This window comes from Nelusetta ayraudi, unplaced genomic scaffold, assembly GCF_046127955.1.
Source record: "Nelusetta ayraudi isolate G7.1 ecotype Tasmania unplaced genomic scaffold, CSIRO-AGI_Nayr_v1 ptg000004l, whole genome shotgun sequence".
Taxonomy (NCBI): domain Eukaryota; kingdom Metazoa; phylum Chordata; class Actinopteri; order Tetraodontiformes; family Monacanthidae; genus Nelusetta; species Nelusetta ayraudi.
The window spans coordinates 16,024,971-16,050,000 of record NW_027466054.1 but is presented as its reverse complement, the minus strand read 5'-3'; the positions used below and the strand labels follow the sequence as shown (position 1 = coordinate 16,050,000).

Genomic DNA, 25,030 nt, shown 5'->3' with positions numbered 1-25,030 from the left:
ATTTTGGGAGAGGAAGAAAGAAATGAGAGAAGGAGGGAGGGAGGAAAAAGCTGGGCAGGTGGAATACTTTTCCCTGCGGCAGAGGAAATGGGGGGGCAGTGAGGGGGCGGGGGTAGTAATGGCTCAGATCTGCGTTGAGAAATGGACTAAACTCCTCCCCGAGGGGAAGGCCAGACTCTCCTCTCCTCTCCGAGCGGCGGGGCTGATGGATGAACGTTTTGCCCCTTGGTTTTTTTCCTTCCCTGCCTCCACACGTGTGTGTGTGTGTGTGTGTGTGTGTGTGTGTGTGTGTGGGTGTGTGTGTGTGTGTGTGTGTGTGTACTACTAGCAGCGTGCCGGGCCGCCGGCTGATCCCGGCCCGGCCCCCAACACTCTCCCAGGGAGCGGAGGAGCGTCTCCGCTGTTCCCGATCGATGGCCGCCCCCAGCTCCCAGATCAAATCTGCGGCCTCGACGCCGCTCCCATCTTCAGTGACAGCCCACCGCTATTAATTCTGTGCACCCCCAACTATCCCCACACCCCTCCAACACCTCCCCCCGCTCCCCTGAGAGATGAAAAGAGGATTGTTTATCCAGAGGAATCTCTCTCTCAGCAGCCGGCCTTTTAACGCCACTCATCACCACTTCAGGGAGTCGGGGGATGGGGGGGGGGGCAGACCCCGCCCGACTCTTTTACGTTTGTCTATTAATTAACGAGAACAAACAAACGGCTTTGTTCTTTTTGCTTGTTTTTTGCTGCCTTTGTCCGTGTACCACCAAGATAAGGATTTTTAAACACTGCAGGCCGGCGGGAAGGTGATTAATTAGCCAGTTTACCTTTTATTAAGTAATTTTTAGCTGTGTGTGGCTTTTTACACAGAAATTCGGAGAAATTTTTGCAAGATTATCTTCTCAAATATATTTGCTTTATTGCAGGATTTTGTCGACGCTTTGTCGGTTTTTCTTACAGCTTTTTTGTTCTGACTTATTCAGAAGATACAACACATCAGATAGAGAGGGATTTATCTATCTATCTCCAGTATCTATCTATCTGGGGCTCCTGTTGTGTCATTGGATAATCAACACTCGACTTGTTGGAGTGACCTGACCAAAAAGCTTCTGTTTCTCGAACGGACGGGAGAATCTGCTTCATGGCTGCTGCACTGCGATTGTGTCATCATTCGTACAAAGTGTTTAATAGTTGCTGTTGGTTTTTTCATCATCTCCTCGTGTCTCTGGCAGAGACACTTAAAGCCTGAGGATTCTTTCCTGCGGCAAACGTGCCACTTTGCTCACCATCTCGCCCTTAAACACACACAGCTGAACACCCTTCGATAAAACAGATGACAGCAGCAGCAGCAGCAGCAGCAGCAGCAACACGCTCCTTGTAGTCGCGGCCGTGAACGCACTCAGTTTTTTTCTTTCATTTTTACCTCTGCAAACATCCGGCGACTGGCGCTGGCCGGATTAGCTCCCCAAAGCGTTCCCTTTGAAAGTCGGCGAGCAGGGATTTCTTTTTAGGTGATCACCGGCCTAAGCAGCTGTTACACGCAGGATTAGCAGCTTCTGCCACTTAGACAACACGCTCTGTTGAAACAGGCGAGGAGTTGAACGGAGGAAACACAGGACCAAACGACGCAGGAGGAGGAGGACGTGGAGGAGGAAGAGGAGGCGGAGGAGGAGGAGGAGGGCGGCTGACGTTAAGCGTTAAAATAAGTCAAAAGGAGTCGAGCACATGACTGGGGAGGAAGGGTGAGGTGTGAACGTGTGAAGGGGTTGAGAAGGCGAAGAAGGGAGGTGAGTTGGGGGAGGAGGAGGAGGAGGAGGAGGAGCGGCCTGGTGCAGAGGAAGGGTTTAGTTTCATTCTCTTCCGTCATCTTCCTCAGTTCTAGCAGCTCCAGACCAGGATGCTGCTGCCTGGAATCATCACAGCTCCTTGTACTCTGCTCTTCCTTCCCATCACTTTCAGCCTGTTCTGCCAGAACTGTGGGATGAATTGTGTATTCAGAGTCATACACACACAAACACACACACACACACACACACACACACAAACAGTCAAACAGACTAGAGGTTCTGACAAACCTCCCACTCACAAGAATCACCGCTGGGGCTTTTATTATGTTTTCCTGCTTTTGACAAATTTCTTTGAGATTTGCCAAATTCTTTTGGAAAGATTTACACAATTACAAATTTACAGTGCCGGCCCTTTATCCCATCCTGCTAGTGTGTTTATGGAGTGTTTGCTCCCGTTTGACGGTAGGTGGGTGGGGGTTTAATTGAATTGGGGCTTCTAATCTGATAGCGGCGGCGAGCTGCGGCATTCCGGTCCTGCTCCACCTGCAGCTGACTCGGCGCCTGTCACCGATGCTACTTTATTTCATGCCTCGTGGTTCTGGTTGCGGCGCCGCTGGGTGACAGTGATTGTTGATCCCACATTTGAAATGCACCAAGCCCGCTCACTTCTGATTTTGTTTCCTCCCCCCCCCACCTCTAGGACGGCTACTACTCCCACCGGCCAAAGGAGAAAAGCCGCGTTGACAGCAACAACGAGAACTCGGTGCCCAAAGACTTTGAGAACATCGACAACAGCAACTTCGGTGCTCGCTCGCAGTCCCACCGGCAGCCTGCGGGGGGCCTGAGCAGCAAGCAGCACCTGCAGGAGAAGGTCCACTCCCAGCAGCAGCAGCAGCAGCAGCAGCTGCGGCCCCGCGGCTCCAACGAGGTTCTGCCCGTCGGCCACCAGGTTCTAGCAGCAGCCATCAACTCCTCCAACCAGGCCGGGCTGTCTCGTCCGCAACTGCAGCAGCAGCAGCAGTACCGAGCCTCGCAGGCGCAGCAGACACAGCAGGCGCAGCAGGCACAGCAGGTGCAGCAGGCACAGCACCGGCACCAGCACCCACACAGGAGGCCGGCGGGGACGGTGGCGCCCCTGGAGGTGACGTACGAGCAGCAGCCCAAGTGCGAGATCAGCGGGAAGGAGGCCATCTCGGCGCTGTCCAGGGCCAAGAGCCGCGAGTGCAGGCAGCAGATCGCAGAGGTCTACTGCCGGCACCGCGAGGGCCGGCTGATGCCCGAGAAGGTCACCCGCTACTGTCCCGTGGAAGGTGAGTGACGCTTCCTCACTGTCCTGTAGCTGTGGGTTCTATTCCCAGGCCTGGGGGCGGGGTTTCTACCTGGAGTTTCAATGTTCTCCTGGTGTCTGTGTGGCTTCTCTCCAGCTTCTCTGGTTTCCTCCCAGAGTGCAAAGGCTTTAGCACGTTAGCACGTTAGGCTAATTGGCTCATGATTTATCAATCAGCTGATCCACAGGTGTCAGTGTGTCGGCGAGTGCTTGTTTGTCTGCCCAGTGATGTGCTGCCGACTCGTGACTTGTCCAAGGTGTAACTCAGCACCTCAGAGGCCCCGACGGATTGTTTATTTTAGCTCCTCGTAATTGTAGAATTGTTTAGACGTGAGAAAAGCGGCAGGTGTGAAGAGCAATTAACGAGCATTGGAGTGAGACGAGGCAGCGATGTGAGCAAAGTTAAGAGACACATAAGAGACGACAGGAGAAGGAGCTGGAGGTGGCAGAGACTAAAGAGTCGAGCTTCTCTTCTGGAAGTGAGCAGCATGGACGGGACCAGTGGGGAGGACATCTGAGGGCCAGACAGTGTGAGAAGATTTGGAGATGAAGCCAAGAGAGGCCAGACTGAGATGGTTTAAACTGGACTATCTGGGTAGAAGGACGGTGAGGTTGGCAGATGGCAGAGAAGGAGGTTCATGGATGAAGTGCAAGAGGACGTGAAGTTTAGCTGGCGTGAGAGGAGGAGGATGCAGGAGGTTGGTGTTCAACATCTTGTGCTTTCAGGGGGTCAAAAACCAAACCAAACAAAAAGCAAACATTGTCACAGTTTGTTTTTGTTTTTTTTGTAGTTTTTTTTACTCCCTGAATTGGGTCCAAGAATGTCGACCGCTCCCGCTGAGAGCCGTGTGTTTTCCTCTCGGGCTTGATCACACCTGAAGGTGTCTCCTTCCCAAATTACCTCGGCAACAAAACGCCTGCTGAGTGTAAATTAGATGGGGTGGGGTGGGGGGGCTTGGAGGGACTGGAGAGGGGAGGGGTGAACTGTCCGTCTCCAGCTGAACAGGACGCACAGAGAGTTCCAGATCCCTCCAGGAATATCAGTAGCGGCGCCGCGTGAGTTTATCTACGGCTGCTGCGACTTTCTCCCGTGAAGCCCAACACACACACACACACACACACACACACACACACACACACACACACACACACACACACACACAATGTCACCGTGAGAGGCGTGAAATCGAGTGAAAGGCGGTCCTTCTCTAACCCGAGTCCCTTTAAAAAGTCCAAAAAATGTTTGACATTTGAATCAATCACTCACTTTTCCAGTGTAAAAGCATAAAGTCTGTCTCTTGCATCGGCCTCTTCTTTCCCTGCGATAATGTCCTCCTCCTGCCGCCGTTTATTTTCTCTTTTCTCTTCACGTCCTCGACGGCTGCAAAGCAACAAAAAAAAAACATCATGCTGCGGCACACGGGAGAAACGCCTCTCCGTTCCTGTAATTACGACTCTCGTCAAAGACAAGGAACATCTTCTTATTTGCCGATGTGTAATTGGTGAAGTGAAAGTGGTTTTTCAGAATAGGGAGAAGCAGCTTGTTGTTTTTTCTCCTTCCAAATTGGTTTCCATTTTTCTCTTTTTTAGTTAAGCTGGCTACGGAACACAGGTTATCATTTCCTATTTCATTTCACACACACACACACACACACACACACACACACACACACACACAGGTCTGTTTCTATAGAAAGAGTTACTTGATCTGTAGCTTCTGCAAACTTTAATCTGCTGCGGCTGCTGCCATCTGTGAGCAGCATGCATCAGCGGACATGTTTTAGAAAAGACACACTCACACACACACACACACACACACACACACACACTGACAGGTTGGGAGAAAATTTGTTTCTAATTAAATATGTTTATCCACCAGTGAGCTAAAAAGTGACCAGGAAACACGCATTTTCACTGAAGTATTCAATTTGAAATATTTTCCACTTCAATCAGCCTCAACTCTAAACTCAACCAGACTAGTAATCACTGATCATTTTGGAATATTGACTACACTGATTTGGCGACGGTCCACCTGGGTCCCTGCATGGACGAGACTGATGACGGAGGAAGACAGATGCATGATGGGACACGAGAAGTTCACACATGAAGTCGAGAGTGGGTTTCCTGAGGCAGGTCTTTGTCACTGCAGGGCCTCTGCAGCTTCCCGCCGCACAAAACCAACACGCTCCACAAAGCTGACCATAAATTTCAAGTTCTCGCGTACAGCAGCAGCAGCAGCAGCAGCTCATTAGTTCAGCTAGCTAGCATAGCACATATTCTCAAAGTGCTTCCTGAAGCAACTGGCCAATTATCCGTGTGCAAAGCCAGCTAGTGGACCTTCCTCGCTGGCCGGCAATTACCATTCAATCTGATGTGCCCCCACAGCATAGCAATTCCCCAACACACACACACACACACACACACACACAAAATAACAATGTGCATGAAGACAGAGGAGTGAGCGAGTGACACCATTAAGCTGCAGCCGAGTGCTGCGTTGTTCACTTCCACACTTTAACACAAAGCCACCTGCACTTAAAAATGAACACTTTGGGGGTTTTTGTTGTTGTTGTTTTTGTATGGTTTTTTTTTTGGTTTTTTTTTAGCAAAGCCTCTTTCATGTCATCGAGAGACAACACATTGGACACTTGGCCTCCAATCTTCAAGTGGAGGACGTTCAGGCCAGGTGAGGGAGAGAGAGTCAGGAGAGGAAATCTTTCCTCATGGGGGAGGGGAAAAAACAACAAAAGCAACAAAAAACGTTTTCACCTCACGATTCCCCCGCCGTTCTCTTCTTCTTCTCCTTCTTCCTCCTCTACTCCTTCTTCTTCTTCAGCGGTGCAAACAGGCTCCTAGGAGCATGTGTCCCAAGTCACTGCCATTAATCTCCTCAAGGCATTTTGTGTTGCGAACAAATATTTCTCATGAGCCGCCCGAGCAACACTGCGGCTGTAATGACCGGAGATTAAAAGAGGGAAACAAACAGGAGATATCAGTCTGGGATAACGCCAGCGGGACCGGAGGAAGGGCTGAAGAAGTGTTTGTTTTGGAGCCGTTACTTCTGCCGTTTGGCACACACACAAAACATAGAATAAAATAAAAATCCACACATTATCTCGCTTACACACACACACACGCACGCACGCACGCACGCACGCACGCACGCACGCACGCACACACACACACACACACACGGCAGAGTTCTGTGTGAAGTGACCAACAGCCCTCCTGAGACAGCTGGGAGACTTTAATTCGGTAGCGACTCAGCAGCAGCAGCTTTTCTTTTCCCAACGCTGTGCTTGTTGTTGTGAAACCCGCAGCATCTTCCGGAAGTTTTGCCCTCATCCAGAAGTCAGGGCTGCGGACATCTGAACTGAAAACAAACAAAAAAAAAAAACAAGCGTGTGATCATATTCATCCCTTCATTTTTACCTTCTTACTTCATTTTTATTTCTACATTTCTTTTAATGAATGTCATTTTTCATTATCCTTGCACTACGTTTTCTTGCTGTAATTATGCAAATTTCCCCAACGTGGTGATAATAAAGGCGTTCTATTGGTTTGCATTCCATTCTATTCATCAACGCCCCTGCTTGACGTTAAAGTGGCTTGTGAGCCTCCTGAGAGCCCTGGATGCGGTTAAAAAAAAAAAAGAAATCATGTTAAATATTAACACGGCGATGGTGCGATAAAACTGGAGCCACCGCTGCCTGTTTGACGTCTTACTTAATTGTTATGAATACGGTGATTAGGTTGCTCCGACTGCCACACGCCACGTCGCCTGGCAACCTCGCCGTTCCTCCTCTGGCCCGATGAAAGAGTAACGTTTGATTATCATTAAAAGGCTGCATTTGTTGTTGTTGTTGTTGTTGTTGTTGTTGTGGTCGTCTGTCGCCTGGGAGGACGCCGGCGTGAGCTCTCCTTCATATCATGACTAATGGCAGCGGAACGGATTTGATTTGCTAATCAAACCCGCAAACAACCTCCCGATTATGTCACCGTGAACGTGTGTGTTTTTATTTTTTTTTTACCGCCTTCCCCCTCTGCCACTCGGCAGTAATAGACGTGTCCTGCCTCGCAGGTAAAACCAACGCCAACGTCCAGTGGGACGAGGACTCTGCGGAGAGCTACCCGTTCAAACCGGTGCGGATCGCCTTCGTCCTGGTGGTCCACGGACGAGCCTCCCGCCAGTTCCAGCGCCTCTTCAAAGCCATCTACCACACGTCGCACTTCTACTACATACACGTCGATCAGGTGAGGCCACTTCTGTCGCTCTGCACAATAATACTGGGATTTTATTTTTATGGACTTATTTAATTTTTTTTAAAACCTGCACAGAACTGCAGTAAATCTGCTGTAAATGTACATTTGAAACAAAAAACTGCAATAAAATCTAAATTTTTAAAACATAATTTTATCTATTTTGAATAATAAGCAGCATATGCAATATATGCTATACATAATTACTTATGTATATATATATACATATATATGTATATGTATGTATGTATGTATGTATGTATGTACATTAGATGAGGAGAAAAAAGACAAATAAGACAAAATAAGGGGTACATGTATACTTACATACATACATACATACATATATACATATATATACATATATATATATATATATGTATATATATATATATATATACATATATATATATATATATATATATATATATATATATATATATACATATATATATGTATATATATATATATATATATATATATATATATATATATATATATATATATATATATATATATATATATATATATATGTATATATGTATATGTTATATGTATATCTTTATGTTAGCTTTGATTGCTCTCAAATCTCCAAATCTCGGCTCATGCCGTTCTGGTAGCAATGCTGTAAATGACTGTGTTAGCATCAGTAGCATCATGTCACAGATCTTCAGCAGGTTTTAGCTGTTAGCTAGCAATAACTTGAGCTGCCTGATTGAATCGGTATTTGCACAGAACATTGCTTCCACCCCATTGGAGGGTTTGTTTGTGTTGTAGAATCACCTCCCCATCAAGGACATACAAGGGTTTTGGTAGCTGCTAAGCTAACACACTCAAACACGCTGCCTCCGGCCATGTGACACGCTCTCTCTCACACGGACACATGGATCGGTGACACGACCGGCGGCGTCCGCTCAATAGCCGGCAAACAAACAGCATCAATACCCCGACCAGCGTGCCGATGAATCAGTCTTTAGCTTTTAGCGACGTGTCCACGATCGAAGTCGACTCTTTTTTTTTCTGTCTCTCTTCCCAGCGCTCCAACTACCTGCACAGGCAGGTGCAGACGCTGGCCACCCAGTATCCCAACGTGCGGGTGACGCCCTGGCGCATGGCCACCATCTGGGGCGGAGCCAGCCTGCTGACCATGTACCTGCGCAGCATGGCCGACCTGCTAGCCATGAGGGACTGGAGCTGGGACTTCTTCATCAACCTCAGCGCTGCCGACTACCCCATCAGGTACAACAGCCAAAGAAAGAAAGGAAGGATAGAAGGATGGAAGGGAAATGAAGTGAGGTCGGGGCGAGTGCGAGATGCGAGTCGCTCTCTCGGGCCAATGAGCGGGAAATTCGATGCGTGCCGTCGACGGCTGAGCGCTAAATGAAGAGACGAAGAAAAGAAACGGATCGATGAGGCGCAACTTTGCAACTGCTCGTCCCCAAACGCCGGCGGCGAACGAACACCTTCCCCCCTCAAAGTCCTTGCCGTCCTTGCCCGAGTGTGTTACGTGGCAAAGTGATTACAGTTTAATTGCCCCGGGGGTCAATACCTATTGACGCTCCAACCTTGATGCTCTCGCCACTCGGAGGCGTCCCATTCCGCTCTGCAACACCGGCGCCGCATAAATACAAAACCCCTTCACTCGAGTTGCAAAGTCAACGCCGGCCTCTTAGAAAGTGAAAATATTCTGATGGAAGACACATTTGGGGTGGCTTGTACTTTTTTTTTTTTCTTTCTTAAGAAGTAAAAACATCATTATTCTGCAGTAGGTCTTTGCGGGCGAGTGCAGGGTCTGCTGGGTTTTTGATGTCGCTCCGCAGCAGCCAATTAAAATCCCTCCCCTATTAAGGCAGGAGTTATCTCCTCCACGCAGCCAGATGTCCGACCCTGTTGAATGTAGACAAGCTGTAATGGCCACTGGGGTAACAGGAAGCCCCCCTCCCCCTCCAACCCAGATCCCACCACCCTCCAACCCTCCCACAGCTGGAGCCAAGATGCCGTCTGCCGAGCTTCCCGCAGACACGTTACGGGTTTGGCTTTTCTCTCTTTATTGGCCCTGCTGACCTGCCCGCTGCTTCTGCACCGTGCGTGTCTGTCTGCGTTTACGCCACGCTGTCTACGGAGTTCAGCGGGTGTCCGGCAGCGAGTCGCGTATTCGCACCGACGTCTGTCTGTCTGCTCGTCTGCCTTTCGGCGCCAGATTAAAGGGACTTTCAAGCGCCCACGCAGAGCCACAGTCATTCGTCGCCATCTTTTCTTTTCTTTTCTTTTCTTTTAGTTTTTTCCTACCTTTCATTTTGCATGAGGGGTAACGTTGTCGAGCAAAAAAAAGGGCTGACGGTAGAGGTTTAATGCCCCCCCACCCTCCATCTGTTGGAAACGGAAAGGATTGATGGAATGAGCGGAGGAGCCGAGAGGCAGGAACAAGAACAGGCAGGAAGGTGTGTGTGTGAGTGTGTGTGTGCGTGTGTGTGTGTGTGTGTGTGTTTGCGAGACATGAGGGTGCAGGAGGTGGATCTGCAGGCTTTGGAGCAGAGAAGTGTATAAATTGGCCTCTTGTATCTTTGCTTAGCAAGTGCATTTGCTGCCGCAGCTCCGCTTTGACCGGGTCTGCACACTGTGTTTAGTTTAAATACAGATCGTTTTTAGAGTCGGGCACGGATTCAAGACGCTGAGAGAGAGAGAGAGAGAGAGAGAGGGAGAGAGAGAGAGAGAGAGAGAGAGAGAGAGAGAGAGAGAGAGAGAGAGAGAGAGACAGAGGGAGAGAGAGAGGGAGAGAGGGAGAGACAGAGAGAGAGAGAGGGAGAGAGAGAGAGAGCGAGAGAGAGAGAGAGGGAGAGAGAGAGAGAGAGGGAGAGACAGAGAGAGAGGGAGAGAGAGGGAGAGAGAGAGAGACAGAGAGAGAGGGAGAGAGAGAGAGAGGGCAGCTGGCAGAGAGACTGAAACCCGTCCAGCTGTTTTGTCCACGTCTTCACATCCCGATACTCTCGGCTGAGCAGGCGATGCGGCGTCGTTATTTACCTGCCACAAACATTTCGGAAAGGGACGATTCCTTTCATTTCTTTCTCTTTTTGATTTTACCGCAACAACGTTCGCTCTCAGCTGCAGCCCTGATTGGCCAGCTGGGTCGTGAGATACATTTTAATGCATCGTTCTAAGCTTTGCTTCTTCCACATGTGGACTGTTTCTCCCCGTTAACAACAAACTCTAAAATCATAACCAATTGTTTTGTGCTTCGTCCATGCGACATCACGCAGCAGCCACTTTCCTGAAAGTCTGGTTGCCCTCTCCAGGGTTTAGGATGGGTGGAGGATGAAAAGAAAATAATAACCCAGTGTGCAGCGGAATGCCTTGTTGGTGTCAGGGGTCAGGGGTCAAACTGGTTGGAGACCAATGAAAGGCAACAGGAACTCAAATAGCCACCAGTTACAGCCAAGGCCTTTTCAACAGCATCTGTGAATGCATAACAACACCTCTGACCTGGAAGCATCCTTCCTCTCTGATTCTCAATGGAAAGACACATAGACTCACTGGCCACTTCAGTAGCTGGCGAGTACTCTATTACTAAGTAATCCACTACTGTAATCAAACTACTTTTTGAGTAACAGAGTAATGTAACTAGATTACTGTGGCAAAAGTGGGAATTATATCATAATTACTTTATCAAGTAATGATTTTGTTACTTTTCCGAAATCTTCTCATTATTTTCAGTAGATGGGCTGTGCAGAAGGCGCCAGGGCTGCACATGAGTTTGTTCTGTGAAATGTGCAGTTTGCACTTTAATAAAGTTCATTCCAAAGCACTGAGCAGCTGTTACTTTATCTTTTAACTAAAGTAATTAGTAATTGATTGCTAATAATTAGATTACTTTATTAAGGAGTAATCAATAGAATTGAATTACTTTTATGGCGTAATCCCAACAGCACTGTTGCCTAATGACATGTCGACTTGACTCGAGTGTCGTTTGCTTTTTTTAGTTCATTGAAGCGATTGTCGTCGTCCCCCCCCGCCACAAAAAAAAACAAAAAACAAAAACAAAACAACATCTCTGGTATTTTTTCCCCCTGTGCGGTGCAGGGAGGCGGCAGCAGGCAGGGAAAGGTAGGGCCTGGGCTCTGCCCCTCGCTGCCCTGGCTACTGCTGCTGTTATCGGACGGGGGGGAACTGGAGACGAGCATTATTTCCCCTCTAATTCCCTGATAATGTCTGTCCTGCCGCATGGATGGCTCTGAAAGGCAGCGCGAAGCCCCTCACACCAGCACGTTGGCCACTGTGTGTCCGTGGGAGATATGCTGCCCCCCCGTGTGTGTGTGTGTGTGTGTGTGTGTGTGTGTGTGTGTGTGTGTGTGTGCGTGTGTGTGCGTGCGCGAGGAGAGAGAGGCCTGAGGAAAAGTTACACGCTTGCTTTGTCACAGAACAGCCCTCTTTCCCAGCTTTTATCTACTCTGTCTTCTCGCTCTCGCCTCTTTTTTCCCTTCCTCTCCTCTCCCCGTAAAGCCCTTTTCATAGACTTCTCCCCCCGCCGGCAGCCCGTAAGAAGCCCCTGTGCTGCTGAGGCGGCTGCCGACTGGCTGCAGGCGTCGTATCTCCTGATCTCGTCCCTCTTTGTCCTCTCCGTCAGGAGGAAAGCGCTTCTATCTAAAGACTTCAGCCGCCTTCTGTAAATGATAGGTGTCATTTACTCTTGAGTGGGGATGGATAAAAAGGAAAGGGAGACCAAAAAAAAAACACACACACACACACCCCTTGAAACCTAATGGAGCGGGGCTGCGCTTTTAGCTAATACAGCCCCCCCGACCTAAAAACGTCCCAGAAAATAATTGATGCTCACTTCAGATTAAACTCGGGTCATTTTCTGCCGCCCGCCGCTGCTTAAAAGCCTCATGATTGTCTCAAAATTGCCGTTCCCACTGCTTTAAGTGCACGTTGGACATAAACTGCATCACCCACAATGCATGTTGATTTTGTGGCCTCCGCTAGATTACAGTGTTTCCACGTCAGCAGAGGGTTTTCTCTTCCCTCGCAACAAGCCGAGAAAGATCAACAAATCATCCCGAAATGTTCAAGGCGATAAAAGTTTGGGAGAGAAGGAAACGTAGCGAAAGTTTGTGATAACTGATGAGATTTGCTTTTGTTATTGACTTGAAAAGTTCGACCTTGGATCAATGGAATCCTTTTGAGCTGATCATGATTTGAGCCATAATAATGTTTCTTCAGTGTGCGATCTCCACTGGCGCTGAGGGCATCAGCTCTTCACCTGTTGCTTCACAAATCAGGCCTCCCCCCCTCCACAGGAACAGTACATTTTAACACCCTTGTTATATTTATATATACGTATGTAAAGAAAAAAAAAAAAAAGAAAAAAAAAGAGGTGAAGTTATTAATTTAACAGCGAGACCGCGGGAATAAAACAGGGGCGTAATGATGGATTTTAATTGGCTGTGATCGTGAACAAAAGTACCGTCAGGTGTGACGGAGGAACGGAGGTGCGTGCGTGCTTGAGTGTGTGTGTGTGTGAGTGTGAGTGTGTGTGTGTGTGACAGCGCCGCCACAGGGCTGACACTGAGCAAACTAGACCCAGTGGAGGAGGCGAGCGCTCAGGTGGCAAATCTGGAGCTTGATATGAATTCACCTCGTCCTGTGTGTGTGTGTGTGTGTGTGTGTGTGTGTGTGTGTGTGTGTGTGTGTGGGTGGGTGGGTGCAGTGCAAAGAAATGTGGGTCCTTCTGTACATTGTGCATTGTTAGCGTGCACAATCTTTTGTACGCTGATTCGATGTGTGTGCTTGTGCACACGCACGTGTGGGCACATATGGGGGGGGGGGGGGGGGGGGGGGGGGGGGGGTGGAGATGGCGAGTGGCGCATGTGTCCGTACAGCACATCGTCAGTGTGGCTTTAGGGCTCAGGACCTCCTTAGATAAGCCCCCCAGGCTGTGAAATTGCTCCTTCAAGGGAAAATGACATTAATATGCGTCCGTCCCTCCCCCTCACTGATCCCCGAGCTGCTCGCCACGGCCTCCACACTCCCTTCCTTGCAAGAGGCATGAAAAAGAAACAAAAAAAAGAAAAAAAAAGGAACTGTCGTGACACAACACCGGACCACTGACTCTAAGGCCTGCAGAGCAAAATATTTAGCCTGAGTGGCCTCAATATGAGGCGAGAGGCGGCCGAACGCTGTCAGAGCAGCGTGAAGTCATTGGGTACAAAGACGGAAATATGTGTGTGTGTGTGTGTGTGTGTGTGTCTGAATAGCTTCAGGAGGCTGAAGCACTGACACAACAAGACTCTGGGCTCAGTGTGCAGGTCCACACTTTGGCCTCGTCCACATCCACCTGGGCATTTTTATATAGGTGCTTGTACTTGTAGCTGGCCACTGGAAAAGGTTCAGGCCCGAATCCTGAATGCAAAGCTGTGTGTGTGTGTGTGTGTGTGTGTGTGTGTGTGTGTGTGTGTGTGTGTGTGTGTGTGTGTGTGTGTGTGTGTGTGATCAGGCAGGTCTTTCAATTGTTTTTACTTAATAACCATCATAATACGGGGGGGGGTTATAGTCCCTGCAGGTTAAGAGGAGAAGTTTCATCCTTTACCTCCTCCCTCTTATAGTTACCGTCGCACAACAGCTTTTATTTGCACACCGAGCCGGCAGCATCTGCAGCGAGCTTCCTGACATATGTCACCCCCGCCCTCCCACCTCGACACTAAGTGCTTTTTTCCCCCTGCTTTTTCAGGACCAACAACCAGCTGGTGGCCTTCCTGTCCAAGTACAGAGACATGAACTTCATCAAGTCGCACGGCCGGGACAACGCAAGGTGAGACTTTATTCAGAAGTGGCTTCCGCCTCCCGACAACATCCTTCTCTCTCTTCCTCTCTCGCCCTCTCTCTCTCTCTCTCTCTCTCTCTCTTCCTCTCTCACCCTCTCTCTCTCTCTCTCTCTCTCTCTCTCTCTCTCTCTCTCTTCCTCTCTCGCCCTCTCTCTCTCTCTCTCTCTCTCTCTCTCCCTCCCTGTGTCCGGAAGTCATAGGGCCTCTGAGTGCGCTCGCGGTCAACCCCTGCCAGCGCGACCTGGTCACCGGCTCTTAATACAATTAGCTCCCGTTTAGCTTCCCGGCTGTGGCTTCATTCATTAACCCTCTTGATGGGGCGAGTTCTGCACGGCCGCTGCCAGAAAACACTTTTCTGCTGCCACCATCCCCTGCTGGCCAACCCCAGTCACACCACTGCAACGCAACCAATCGTCGCACGACACTAAAATGTTGTAAGAATGTTTTTTAAAAGGTATAAAAACACAGTCCTACTCCAAATATCTTGGACAGTTTTTTCTTGTAATTACGTAAAACTCACGACTGTGCAGTTTTCCAGCCTTAAAACGCTGAGTTCCAAAAATCGTTTTTATGGTTTGTTGACTCCTAATAGGGAGACTGGCAGACTGTCACTGACACAGCACGTCCAGCTGGTCCGGTGCAGGACTTTGGTCGCCTGCCCGGCACCCACTCATATGAACACACCAGGTTATCACTAGTTAAATACAGTCAACAGAACAGGGCCAGGCCAGGCTGCTTCCTGCTACCAGTCACTAAATTATTCAACTGATTTTGGAACCGTCACTTTAAGGCTGACAAACTTCACGGTGCCCTTTTAATCAGACCTTTCCTCCACCTCGGCGGCGGCCGGTAGAACATCCTGCTACTGGGCGCTGTGAGGTCGCCCGATCGACCGCCGCCGTTCGGGTTTGAAAGCGAAGGGAGCAACCCGACCCGCCGTGACCTGAATATGACTCCCTGCATCTAACACCCGATGCGTTGGCAGGAGTAACACTATCCATTATGCATGCGGGCCGTCACTCCTCTCCGCTCGTTGATGGAAGAGCGTAGTGACAAGAGCAAACAACACGTTTGCGGAGCGGCCGAGGCCGAGGGCGGCGAGCGGATTCTCCTCCACGCTTGAGAGCAACTGTTTCAAACTCTTAGAGAAAAAAAAAAAGATGCACTTTATCTTTAGTTGCCGACTCAGGTGCGGCCTGGTGCCATCTGCAAATGAAGCATCGTGTTAAACTCTGACATTTGCAGTTTACGGCTCTAACATATAAACTGTGATACTCATTAAACTGCCGACACGATGGTAGCTGCTGCTCATCTTCACCCACTGCTCCCTCGCCTCGCGTCTGATCAGCCAGAAGGTGAACGTGTTTAATATCGGCCTCCCAACCCCAACCCCCCCACCTGAGGTGGATAAGCCGCATCCACAACATGATATTGGCATTTAAGGGGCTGCTCTGCCCCAGTAAGCCAGGAGGTTCACAGTTGCTCTGCTTGAATATCAAAATTTAAAAAAAGACAGAAATTGCCACGCTGTGCGCTGTAAAAAGTGAAGATCCCAGCTGGGATGCTGATATTTAGAATTGTCTATGCAGAGATGTGAATATCCATGAAAATATGAATCCAGAATATGATCAAAACCTGGACAACGGTGGCCCACAGTGGTTAGCGCTGCCGCTTCACAGCAAGAAGGTCGTGGGTTGGAATCCGGGTCTGGGACCTTTCTGTGTGGAGTTTGCGTGTTCTCCCTGTGTCTGCGTGGGTTCTCTCCGGGTTCTCCGGCTTCCTCCCACACTCCAAAAACATGCATGTGAGGTCAATTGAACATTCTAATTGTCCGTAGGTGTGCATGTGAGTGTGAATGGTTGTCTGTTTCTATGTGGCCCTGTGATGAACTGGCGACTTGTCCAGGGTGTCACCCTGCCTTCGCCCTAAGACAGCTGTGATAGGCTCCAGCAGACCCCAGATGAATGATTTGTATTTTTTTAAGAATTTGTTTTGTATAATTGCAGTTATCTAGGGATGTTTTTCTGCTACCGTAAAAAAAAAAAAAATCTGTCTTTGCTCATTGATGTGATACAACACAATTTGATACACTTCGTGTTTGAGCAATATGATAGGACGGAGTACAATTATGTTGCACAATGTTGCAATATGATACTATACACTGTATTACGATACTAAAGGACAATATGATCTGATATGATGTGATACACTACAATATGACACAGCACAATACGATAGGGTGTAATATGGAACGGTAAAGGATATGCAATGTAGTATGATAAGATACAGCACAATACCATACAGTGTGTTGGAATAGAAAATAGAATGGAATGGAATAGTACAGATACAGAAGATAAGGTACGATACTTTGCGATACAATATGCTAGCATGCAATGTGATACAGTACAATGCAATACTGTACAATCTATACAATGTTTTTGTCTTTGATGCAAAGTGTTGCCCCCAGATCCACAGCAGAGCGTCCAGCTGGATGCTGAAGCTGCTCTGTTTTTCTCTTCCTGTCCAGGTTCATCCGCAAGCAGGGCCTGGATCGCCTCTTCTTCGAGTGCGACACCCACATGTGGCGGCTGGGTGATCGCAAAATCCCTGAAGGCATCTCGGTGGACGGCGGCTCCGACTGGTTCCTGCTCAACCGCATGTTTGTCGAGTACGTCATCAACTCCAAGGACGACCTGGTGACCAACATGAAGCGCTTTTACGCCTACACGCTGCTGCCCGCCGAGGTAGCACACACTCACTCACACAAACACACACACACACACACACACACACACACACACGCTGAGGCTGGAATGAGTGCTCTTCACCTCTGGCTGGGAGGTAAATAGCGTTATACACAGCGACTGTAAACACTGTTTTTGCTTCTCATCGCTGCCAGGATGAGATGTAAAGGCCGACTTTGCAGCCGCGCGCAAAGTTTGGACAAGAACCGAATGATCTCTGCAGGGGAAAATTGGATTTTTATCAGCCGCTGCCGCCGCTGCTCTATTTCCTCGTGGCAAATTGGACGTTGTGAGACGAAACATAAAAACATACATTTTTCTAATTCTACCCCTCTGACTCCCCTCGCTTTTTTTTTTCTTCCCTAATATCACAGTCCTTCTTCCACACGGTGCTGGAGAACAGCGCCCACTGCGAGAGCATGGTGGACAACAACCTACGCATCACCAACTGGAACCGCAAGCTGGGCTGCAAGTGCCAGTACAAGCACATCGTGGACTGGTGCGGCTGCTCGCCCAACGACTTCAAGCCGGCCGACTTCCACCGCTTCCAGGTGAGCGCGTCCATCCATCCGTCCATCGATCGAGACCCCTCTGGGACCAGGGATGAGGGGTTTTCCAGAGATGCTCTAAAGCAGTGGATAAAAAAAGAATCAAAACAAAGACGGTTGCCACCTCTTGCAAACAAACTCTGTATTCTAAGAAAGCAAAGCAAAAGAAGATATTGATCGCGCAGCAGGTGGATTGATATGTTAGAGCAGCACAACAGCGGTAATGAAGGATCCTTAAGGGCATGTTCACGCCCGACAGTCTCCTTCTCACATTGTCTCAGTCCAAGCACGTTTGTTAGGTCTCCGTAAACCTGTTTTTTTTTTTTTTTTTTCTCATTCCAATCCGATCCTTTATTTAACTAGGAAAACAAGCAGCAAAACAACAACAGCCAGGCCTCGAGGGCTACGGCAATAAGCACATACAGCACACACACAGCGATGAATAAATCTCACAGAGTAAAACTGGAGAGCTCAGAAGCAGGTGTTCAAATGCTTCACAATAAAAATAATGAACTTGTGCAAAAACAGGTGCATCAACTAGTGAATTGCAATATCGCCGGTTTCCAGTCCGATCCAATTCCAAACCAGCGGCAATGTTGCCGTTACCAGGACTGACAATATTTGCATGTACTCTATACTGCATATTATAATGCTACCAGTTTGCAACAGTCTAGTAATAATGAAACCCGGCGAGCCTTTTCCACTGCCACCAAATGCCAGTTAATAGTGGGACTACATTATGTTTTTTGGCCATGGAAAAGGGGCTTCAGTTCGAAGTTTTACCCAAGTATACAATAATATCTTCCAAAATACATCACCTTTAATTTGACAGAAAAACAAGAAAAATCGTGCAGGTCATGAAAACAAACTCTTCACCTCTTTTTTTTTCTTTTTAAATAAAATAAACAGAAAACATTTAGCGATTTAAATTGTTGCTAGTCAAATTTTTGTCAGTTTGAGTGTGAGGTGAGAAAATGTTATCATGGGTAAAAAAAAATATACATATATATATATATATATATATGTATATATATATATATATATATATATGTATACAGTACTACCCGAAAAATTAGAATATCAAATAAAAGTAGTTTTATTTTGTCAATTTAACATAAAAGATGAAACCAACTAATTTTATTGAGCCATTACACGCAAATTGACATATCTCAAGCAGTTCCTTGTTGTAACTTTGCTGATTAAGATTTTCAGCTTATTAAAACCACAAACCCACAATCTCAGAAAATTAGAATACTGTGAAAAGCTTCAGCTTTGTACGTTCAAAGAGTCCAAAGAATCCAAAACACCTGCAAAAGGGTCCTGAGCTTAAAAAGTCTGTCTTGGGTTGGCTTCTAATTTTCTGGGTAGTACTGTATATATATGTATCTGGAACAACACAAGAGTAAGACCATTTCCGTAATTCCCTGTGATTTTTTAACGTTGGGAGTTAAAAGCGGAGGATTTTCATTCAAGTCCAGAATTTTTTTTTATTTTATTTTTGCGGTACAGCAGGCGCCAGATAAAAAGGCTTTTTCATCCAGCAGATGTCTGTCAGAGACACCAGACAAGCCTGCAAACATCCAGTCGCAATGAAAATAAAACATCAGTCCGGCTGGATGTCTGGTGACACGCACACACACACAAACACACACGCACACCTTGGCGGTGCAAATCTCTGCAGCAGCCTCACTGTCAACACCACCTTTTCACAATAAATGCTAGCAATTACGTCTCAATTATTGGAACCCTGAGATGAGAGCAAAAATAAATAAGTAAATAAAGAATGAGAAAGGAACAGTAATGAACTGGCCGTTGCCTTGAGTGTGAGGCAGTGAGAGGAGTTAGTGACTCAAAGTGACTCAAAGTGGGACCCTGGTGGTGAACTGGGTCCCGTGGCACTTCCTCTTACGGTGCTCCTAAAAAGTAAAAGCTGCGTAAAGCGGGAAGGTTCTGGATATCGTTCCAAGTCGCGTCCCCTCGAGCCGCCGTCCTTCACACTCCACTCTCAGATCTGTCGCCCTCACCCCCGCGTTCTCACCCCGGGTTCTCACCCGTCTGCCGTCTGCCTTGCCCCCGGGCGGCTGCCAGCGAATTACCGCAGGACCCTGGCAGCCGCCTCCGCCGCCGCCACCATCACGGCCGCTGCCGCCAGGCTGTGCCTGGCACCCGGGTATCAGTGGAGTCGAACCATGGGAACAGAGCAGCCTTCCAAAAAAAAAAGAAAGAAAGAAAGAAAATGGCACGGCCGGGCGGCGGCGGCCTTAAAAAGACTTAATATCCCACTGAGTGCAGAATCCCAGCTTCCCTTTGAAGCGGTGGAGAGAGAGAGAGAGAAACAGAGAGACAGAGAGAGAAAGAGAGACAGAGAGAGAGAGAGAGACAGAGAGAGAGAGAGAGAGAGAGAGAGAGAGAGAGAGAGAGATAGTAGGGAGCACATTTGGTTTGCAGATGAAACAAGAGCGACTGAAGGTAGCGGCGGTGTCACACGTGTGATGTGGTTCTGAAGTGGCCTCACCGGGAGGGAGTGTGTGTGTGTGTGTGGGGGGCTGGGGGGGCTCAGCGCATCACTTCACAGGCAGCCGGGTCTGAGAATCCTGCGGAGAGACGCGCCGACGTCTTGTCACAATTCACACAGTGAAAAAGCGGAGAAACTTTGCCAGCGAGTGAATGTCGCTGCATCACTCGGTGTCGGGGAGTCAGACGCAGGAGTCTGGTTTGCAGAGAGACGGCCAAGTTTGTCGCCTCGTTTCTCTCTGCGAGCCGCGGTCGTCGGGGTCGCCGTCATGAGCAAACGTTCTTTTTTTCTGCGTCCGTCCCGCCGTGAAAAGGCGTCTCTGTGCGCACGCCAAGCCGGGATGCGGAGGCGCCTCATTTCCAGGACGCTCCATCAACCGCAGGGACGGCAGAGAGGGTGAAGAGGGGAGGGGGAGGAGGAGGGGGGCTGGCTGACCCGCTGCATATTCACAGAACTGACACCCAGAGCCGCAGGTTCTGACTCGGCTTCTGTTTGGTCAACTGACTCAACGGTTGCGAACTTTTTCCGATTTCCTTCTACTGCAAACCATCCTCAGTCGTTGAGGTTTCGGGTGTTTCGCACAGCAGGACGAGGAAGAAGGAGAGCAAACTGTTGAACATCCCAAAGGTCATAATGATGGAAAGGAACCGTGAGATCGGAGACGCGACAACCAAAAAACTGCTGCAATTTCTAAAGAACGTTTTAAAATCCTGACTGATATCAGCACATTCAGAACATCGTCATTAGAAGTTGCTAAAGTTTGGCGGAGTGGGATCTGAATTTGACTAAACAACATCCTAAAGATTTATCTCATGATTTAAGGCCACCTGTGACATGACTGCACCCCTCATCCCCCAAAAATAATAATGATAATAATAATAATAATAATAATAATAATAATAATAAAGGGGGATTTTCCTATTGGCATTCAATAAAGAGAAATGGAGGCTTAAACCTGCCAGTTAAAAAGTACAAAAAAATTCATTTGATTTTTTAATCTCCTAGTTATGAGTTTTGAATTATTTATTTCTTCCATTATTGATGAGAAATTTTCATCCTTTTTAATAACTAATTCTCCTAGACTGAAAGTAGGTAGCGCTTAAATCGTTTGATCAGGAAGCGGTTTAAGGTGAGAAGTTTATATTTTGTGCAGGCTTTAACAGTTGTTGAAAAATAAGATGATAATAAGAAATCCAAAGACCCTCGAAAGATTTGGTCATCTGCTCCACACCAGCTTATGAGTTTTGGCATCAGTTACTGGTGAATGGCTCAATATAATTTACTTCCAGACTCTTTCTTTTAACGTACTGTTACGTCCTGGACTGACTAGGGGTAACCAGGACTGACATAGTAAATTAAGAGCGGGTTATAGAAAGAATAGAGCGTGGCAGGTATATACAAATAAAGTATATTTTTAATAAGGCTAAAACAACACAAGGTGATTCTGGCAAAAAACCAAGAACGAGGTAAATACCTTAATGAAAGCAAAACAATCCTTCACCTACTCCTAATGAACACAAGTCCAAAAGTAACCTAAACAGCTCACCACTGGGCATTCATAAGGAAAACTAAATGCTAAACACCAAAACAGAGCACACTAAGCAAAAACACTGCTGGCTGATCACGCTGTGGCTGATCACGCTGTGGCTGTGGCTGAGCACGCTGTGGCTGGACCGGGTTGGAGACAGAGAGTGAGTTGCAGATCTTGCCTCCTTTTATACTCCAAGCTCTCTCCAGGTGATGTTGATCCTGCAATTAGACACGGCACACACAGCACACACGCAGCACACTCCACACTGACACATGGACACACCCACTCACACACAGCACACTCTGACAACTCAACCCACCATCACTCTTACAAGACACGTACACGTAACGTACTATCCTTGCGTTGCTGTGGACGTGATCAGTCGTCTTTGCCTTCTCAACGCCACTTTATGGCTGTCCGTCATTTTCCATCTTATTTTCTATCTTTTAAAAAGTCAAATGATGTGGTTGCAGTGATGAGAAGCTGGCTGGTGTCGGCTCACTCGCCAGACTTCACTCCGACAGACTCGCACCTCGAAGCCGCCGGCGTTGATTGCAATTCCCCTAATGAAGCCGTCTGACACCGATGCCCACCGCCGCTCCGGCATTGAACCCCACATCCTTTCATTGGTTGCACTGTGATGTGATTAACTTTTCTTTTTTTTAAGAGAATCGCTGTCAAAGTGTAATTCATCTCCTCCTGCACTCTTCCTTCCTCAGCCCGCTGTGCCTCATCCTGCCTCTAGAGGCAGAAATCACTCTGGGTTTTTTTTTTTTTCCCTGTATGGTTAAGAAATCCTTTATTGGGGATTTATTGAATATACTCAGTCGGATAATATATTCTGTGTTGGGGTGAGGACATATGATGGTGAAGGCTGATTTTTCACTTACTGAAACAAGAGAAAGAAGACTGAACAGCAAGACAGCCCTGAATCCAAAACCAAGTTGTTGTTTGATTTCTGTCCATTTTTATTCAGATATGTTTTCTCCTCCTCCTCCTCCTCCTCCTCCTCCTCCTCTTCAACAAACCTCTTTATACATTTCAAAGCGGAGGGAATATTAGAGGGAAAATCTGCGAAGGGAAGCGCGGCCTGAACTTTACCGCTCCGCTCTTTTCCTTGAAAGCCCAAAGAAAATCTGCCAAATTTACACATCAAGGTCTGCACCCGCGCGGGTCTTGCAGGTGCGCCACAACATGGTGGGAGGTGGGGGGTTTGGAGGGACTGGGAGGGGGGGGTGGCGGCGGTCGCACGGAGACTCTGGCGGCTCCAGATGGAGCTGCTTGACGCCTGATAAATAACCTCGAGTGATCTTCTCACCGCGCTGCAGCGGTGGCGGCAGAGAGGCAGGAAAAATGTTCTGAATTAAAGGAGATGACATCTCCCCCCCCCCCCCCCCTGTTCTGCCGTATTAATTTTGATTGATTTCTCTTTTCGAGTGGGAGGGGGGTGGGGGGGGTGGAGGTTGAGGGGGGCAAGCTGATAAGCGGTCAGTCGGGAGTCTAACAATGCTAGTGTCATGCTAGATTAGCTTTTTAATGACTGCACGGCTCTCTCTCTCTCTCCGCGCGCCTCCTTCAACCTTCTTCCGTCGCCGGTATGGAGAGATCGAGTGAGGAAGAGACGAAGGAGACGGAAATAAAGACGAATCCGCCTCCTTTGTGATGTTTATTTTTCACCTTCTTCCATCTCTCTCTTTTATTTTGCTGCCGCCCGCACATCATGTCAGATGTTCCCCGGCTCGCCGCTGTGTGCTAATCTCCTCCTTCTCTCTTTATCTCCTGACCCTCCCTCCTCCTCCTCCCCCGCAGCAAACGGTGCGGCCCACCTTCTTCGCCAGGAAGTTTGAGGCCAGCGTGAACCAGGAGATCGTCAACCAGCTGGACGCCTACCTGTTTGGCGCCTTCCCGCAGGGCACGCCGGCCCTCAGCTCGTACTGGGAGAACGTGTACGAGGAGGCGGACGGCGTGGCCAGCCTGTCGGACGTCAAGCTCACCTACCACCACGCCTTCTCCCGCATGGGCCTGGCCAGGGCCGCCGCCTCACTGCAGGGGAACCCCAGCGACCACAGCTGCAGGTTGGTCTTCGTCTTCATCTTCGTCTTCGGCTTCGGCTTCGGCTTCATCGTCAGCAGGTGTTTTTTCATACCCTCAGCCGCCCGTTGTTAGCCAGAGGAACCGCAGCGTAGAGAAACCAGAGAAGAGTGAGTAGAGCAAAGTGGGAACTCTGGGTCGTGCTTTTCATTTTGTAACCCGATACCCTCACTCAGAGATAATGAGGCCAGGCCGCATCCACAGCTTCCCATCCAGACCGGAGTGTTGTACGTAGAAACCCGACCTCCGGTGCGATTAATCTCGCAGTGTGAGGTTAAAATGAAGAAGAGGCCACAGGAAAATTTGTCATTTAATGGACACAGGCACAGAACAATTCGGCTCCCAGAGCCCCAGTGAGGCTGTTGAGCTGCTGTGTGCACTCTAAGTCTACACTGATGTGTGTGTGAATGTGTAAATATTACGGCTGTCAGACGATTGTTTTTTTTAATCACAATTAATCGCAGAATCTTTATAGTTAACTGCGATTAATCACGGTTTTAAATGCATTTGTAAAATTCAGTTTTTTTGCATTTCGAGGCAGTTTTAACTCCATAATGTAAAGTATTTCTATTTCTATTATCATAACGCAGCACAATCCATAACGTTATGGTTCTATTTAACTAATCGCGATTAATGCGTTAACGCTGACAGCAAATACACCCGCATACATACAGTATGATAATGACACGTGGACAAAAGGAGGAACAAGAAAAACTTTGTTCCAACTTGCCTATAGATCAAATACGCTGATTCAAAAGCGCAGAGCAGAGGTGAGAAGTGCCAGGCATCTCATTAAAATGCATCTCACCTCAGAAACAAGAAAAAAATGTAGCGCCGCAGCCGAGCAGCGACACCCACGATGGCGCCTTTGTGTTCGTCCTAATGGCACCGAGCAAACACGGAGACAGAACTTTTTCAGCAGCAGGAAGGGGGGTGGGGGGGAGGAGGGAAACTGCAAGGTGTAGTGAAATATGGAGGTGCACGCACAGACTCACACATTTCAGCTCTGCTGCTGTTTATCTAATAATAAAAATCCTTGAAAATCCCCAGGTAGCTGAATGACGGCGCCTTTGTGTGTGTGTGTGTGTGTGTGTGTGTGTGCTGCGTGTGTGTGTGTGTGTGTTGCGTGTGTGTCGCCACCTTTTTTTTCCCCCCTTCCAGTCGACACACTGGCTGGTGTCAGCCGTGATTGGCTTATTCCTCATTAGCGGCGCTCGTGTACTGCGCGGCGTGCACCCAGCTGCATTGTGGGTGTTCTGTCAAGTCCTGCGGGGAACAAAAATGAAAAAAAAAAAAAAACAACAACACGGAGACGGAGACAGAAAGCATGTTTCCATCTGTCAGAGCTTAAAGCCGACTGGCTGCAGCTGTTCCCGCCCCTGGGCAGCGGCAGCAGGAGCACCGGCGGTGGCACTTTCTGAAAG

The 25,030-nt window shown here is 48.3% G+C and overlaps 1 protein-coding gene across 1 annotated transcript in view; it reads left to right on the top strand.

Annotated features, from left to right (window-relative positions):
• The window catches only part of xylt1 (xylosyltransferase I), an 80,895-nt gene that overhangs the window by 37,783 nt on the left and 18,082 nt on the right, over window positions 1–25,030 (top strand). The window contains exons 3-9 of the mRNA XM_076038166.1: window positions 2,476–3,085; window positions 7,184–7,356; window positions 8,396–8,598; window positions 14,084–14,164; window positions 16,705–16,921; window positions 17,296–17,472; window positions 23,325–23,590. Of these exons, the coding sequence (XP_075894281.1) occupies window positions 2,476–3,085; window positions 7,184–7,356; window positions 8,396–8,598; window positions 14,084–14,164; window positions 16,705–16,921; window positions 17,296–17,472; window positions 23,325–23,590 (1,727 nt within the window). The remainder of the gene's footprint in view (window positions 1–2,475; window positions 3,086–7,183; window positions 7,357–8,395; window positions 8,599–14,083; window positions 14,165–16,704; window positions 16,922–17,295; window positions 17,473–23,324; window positions 23,591–25,030) is intronic.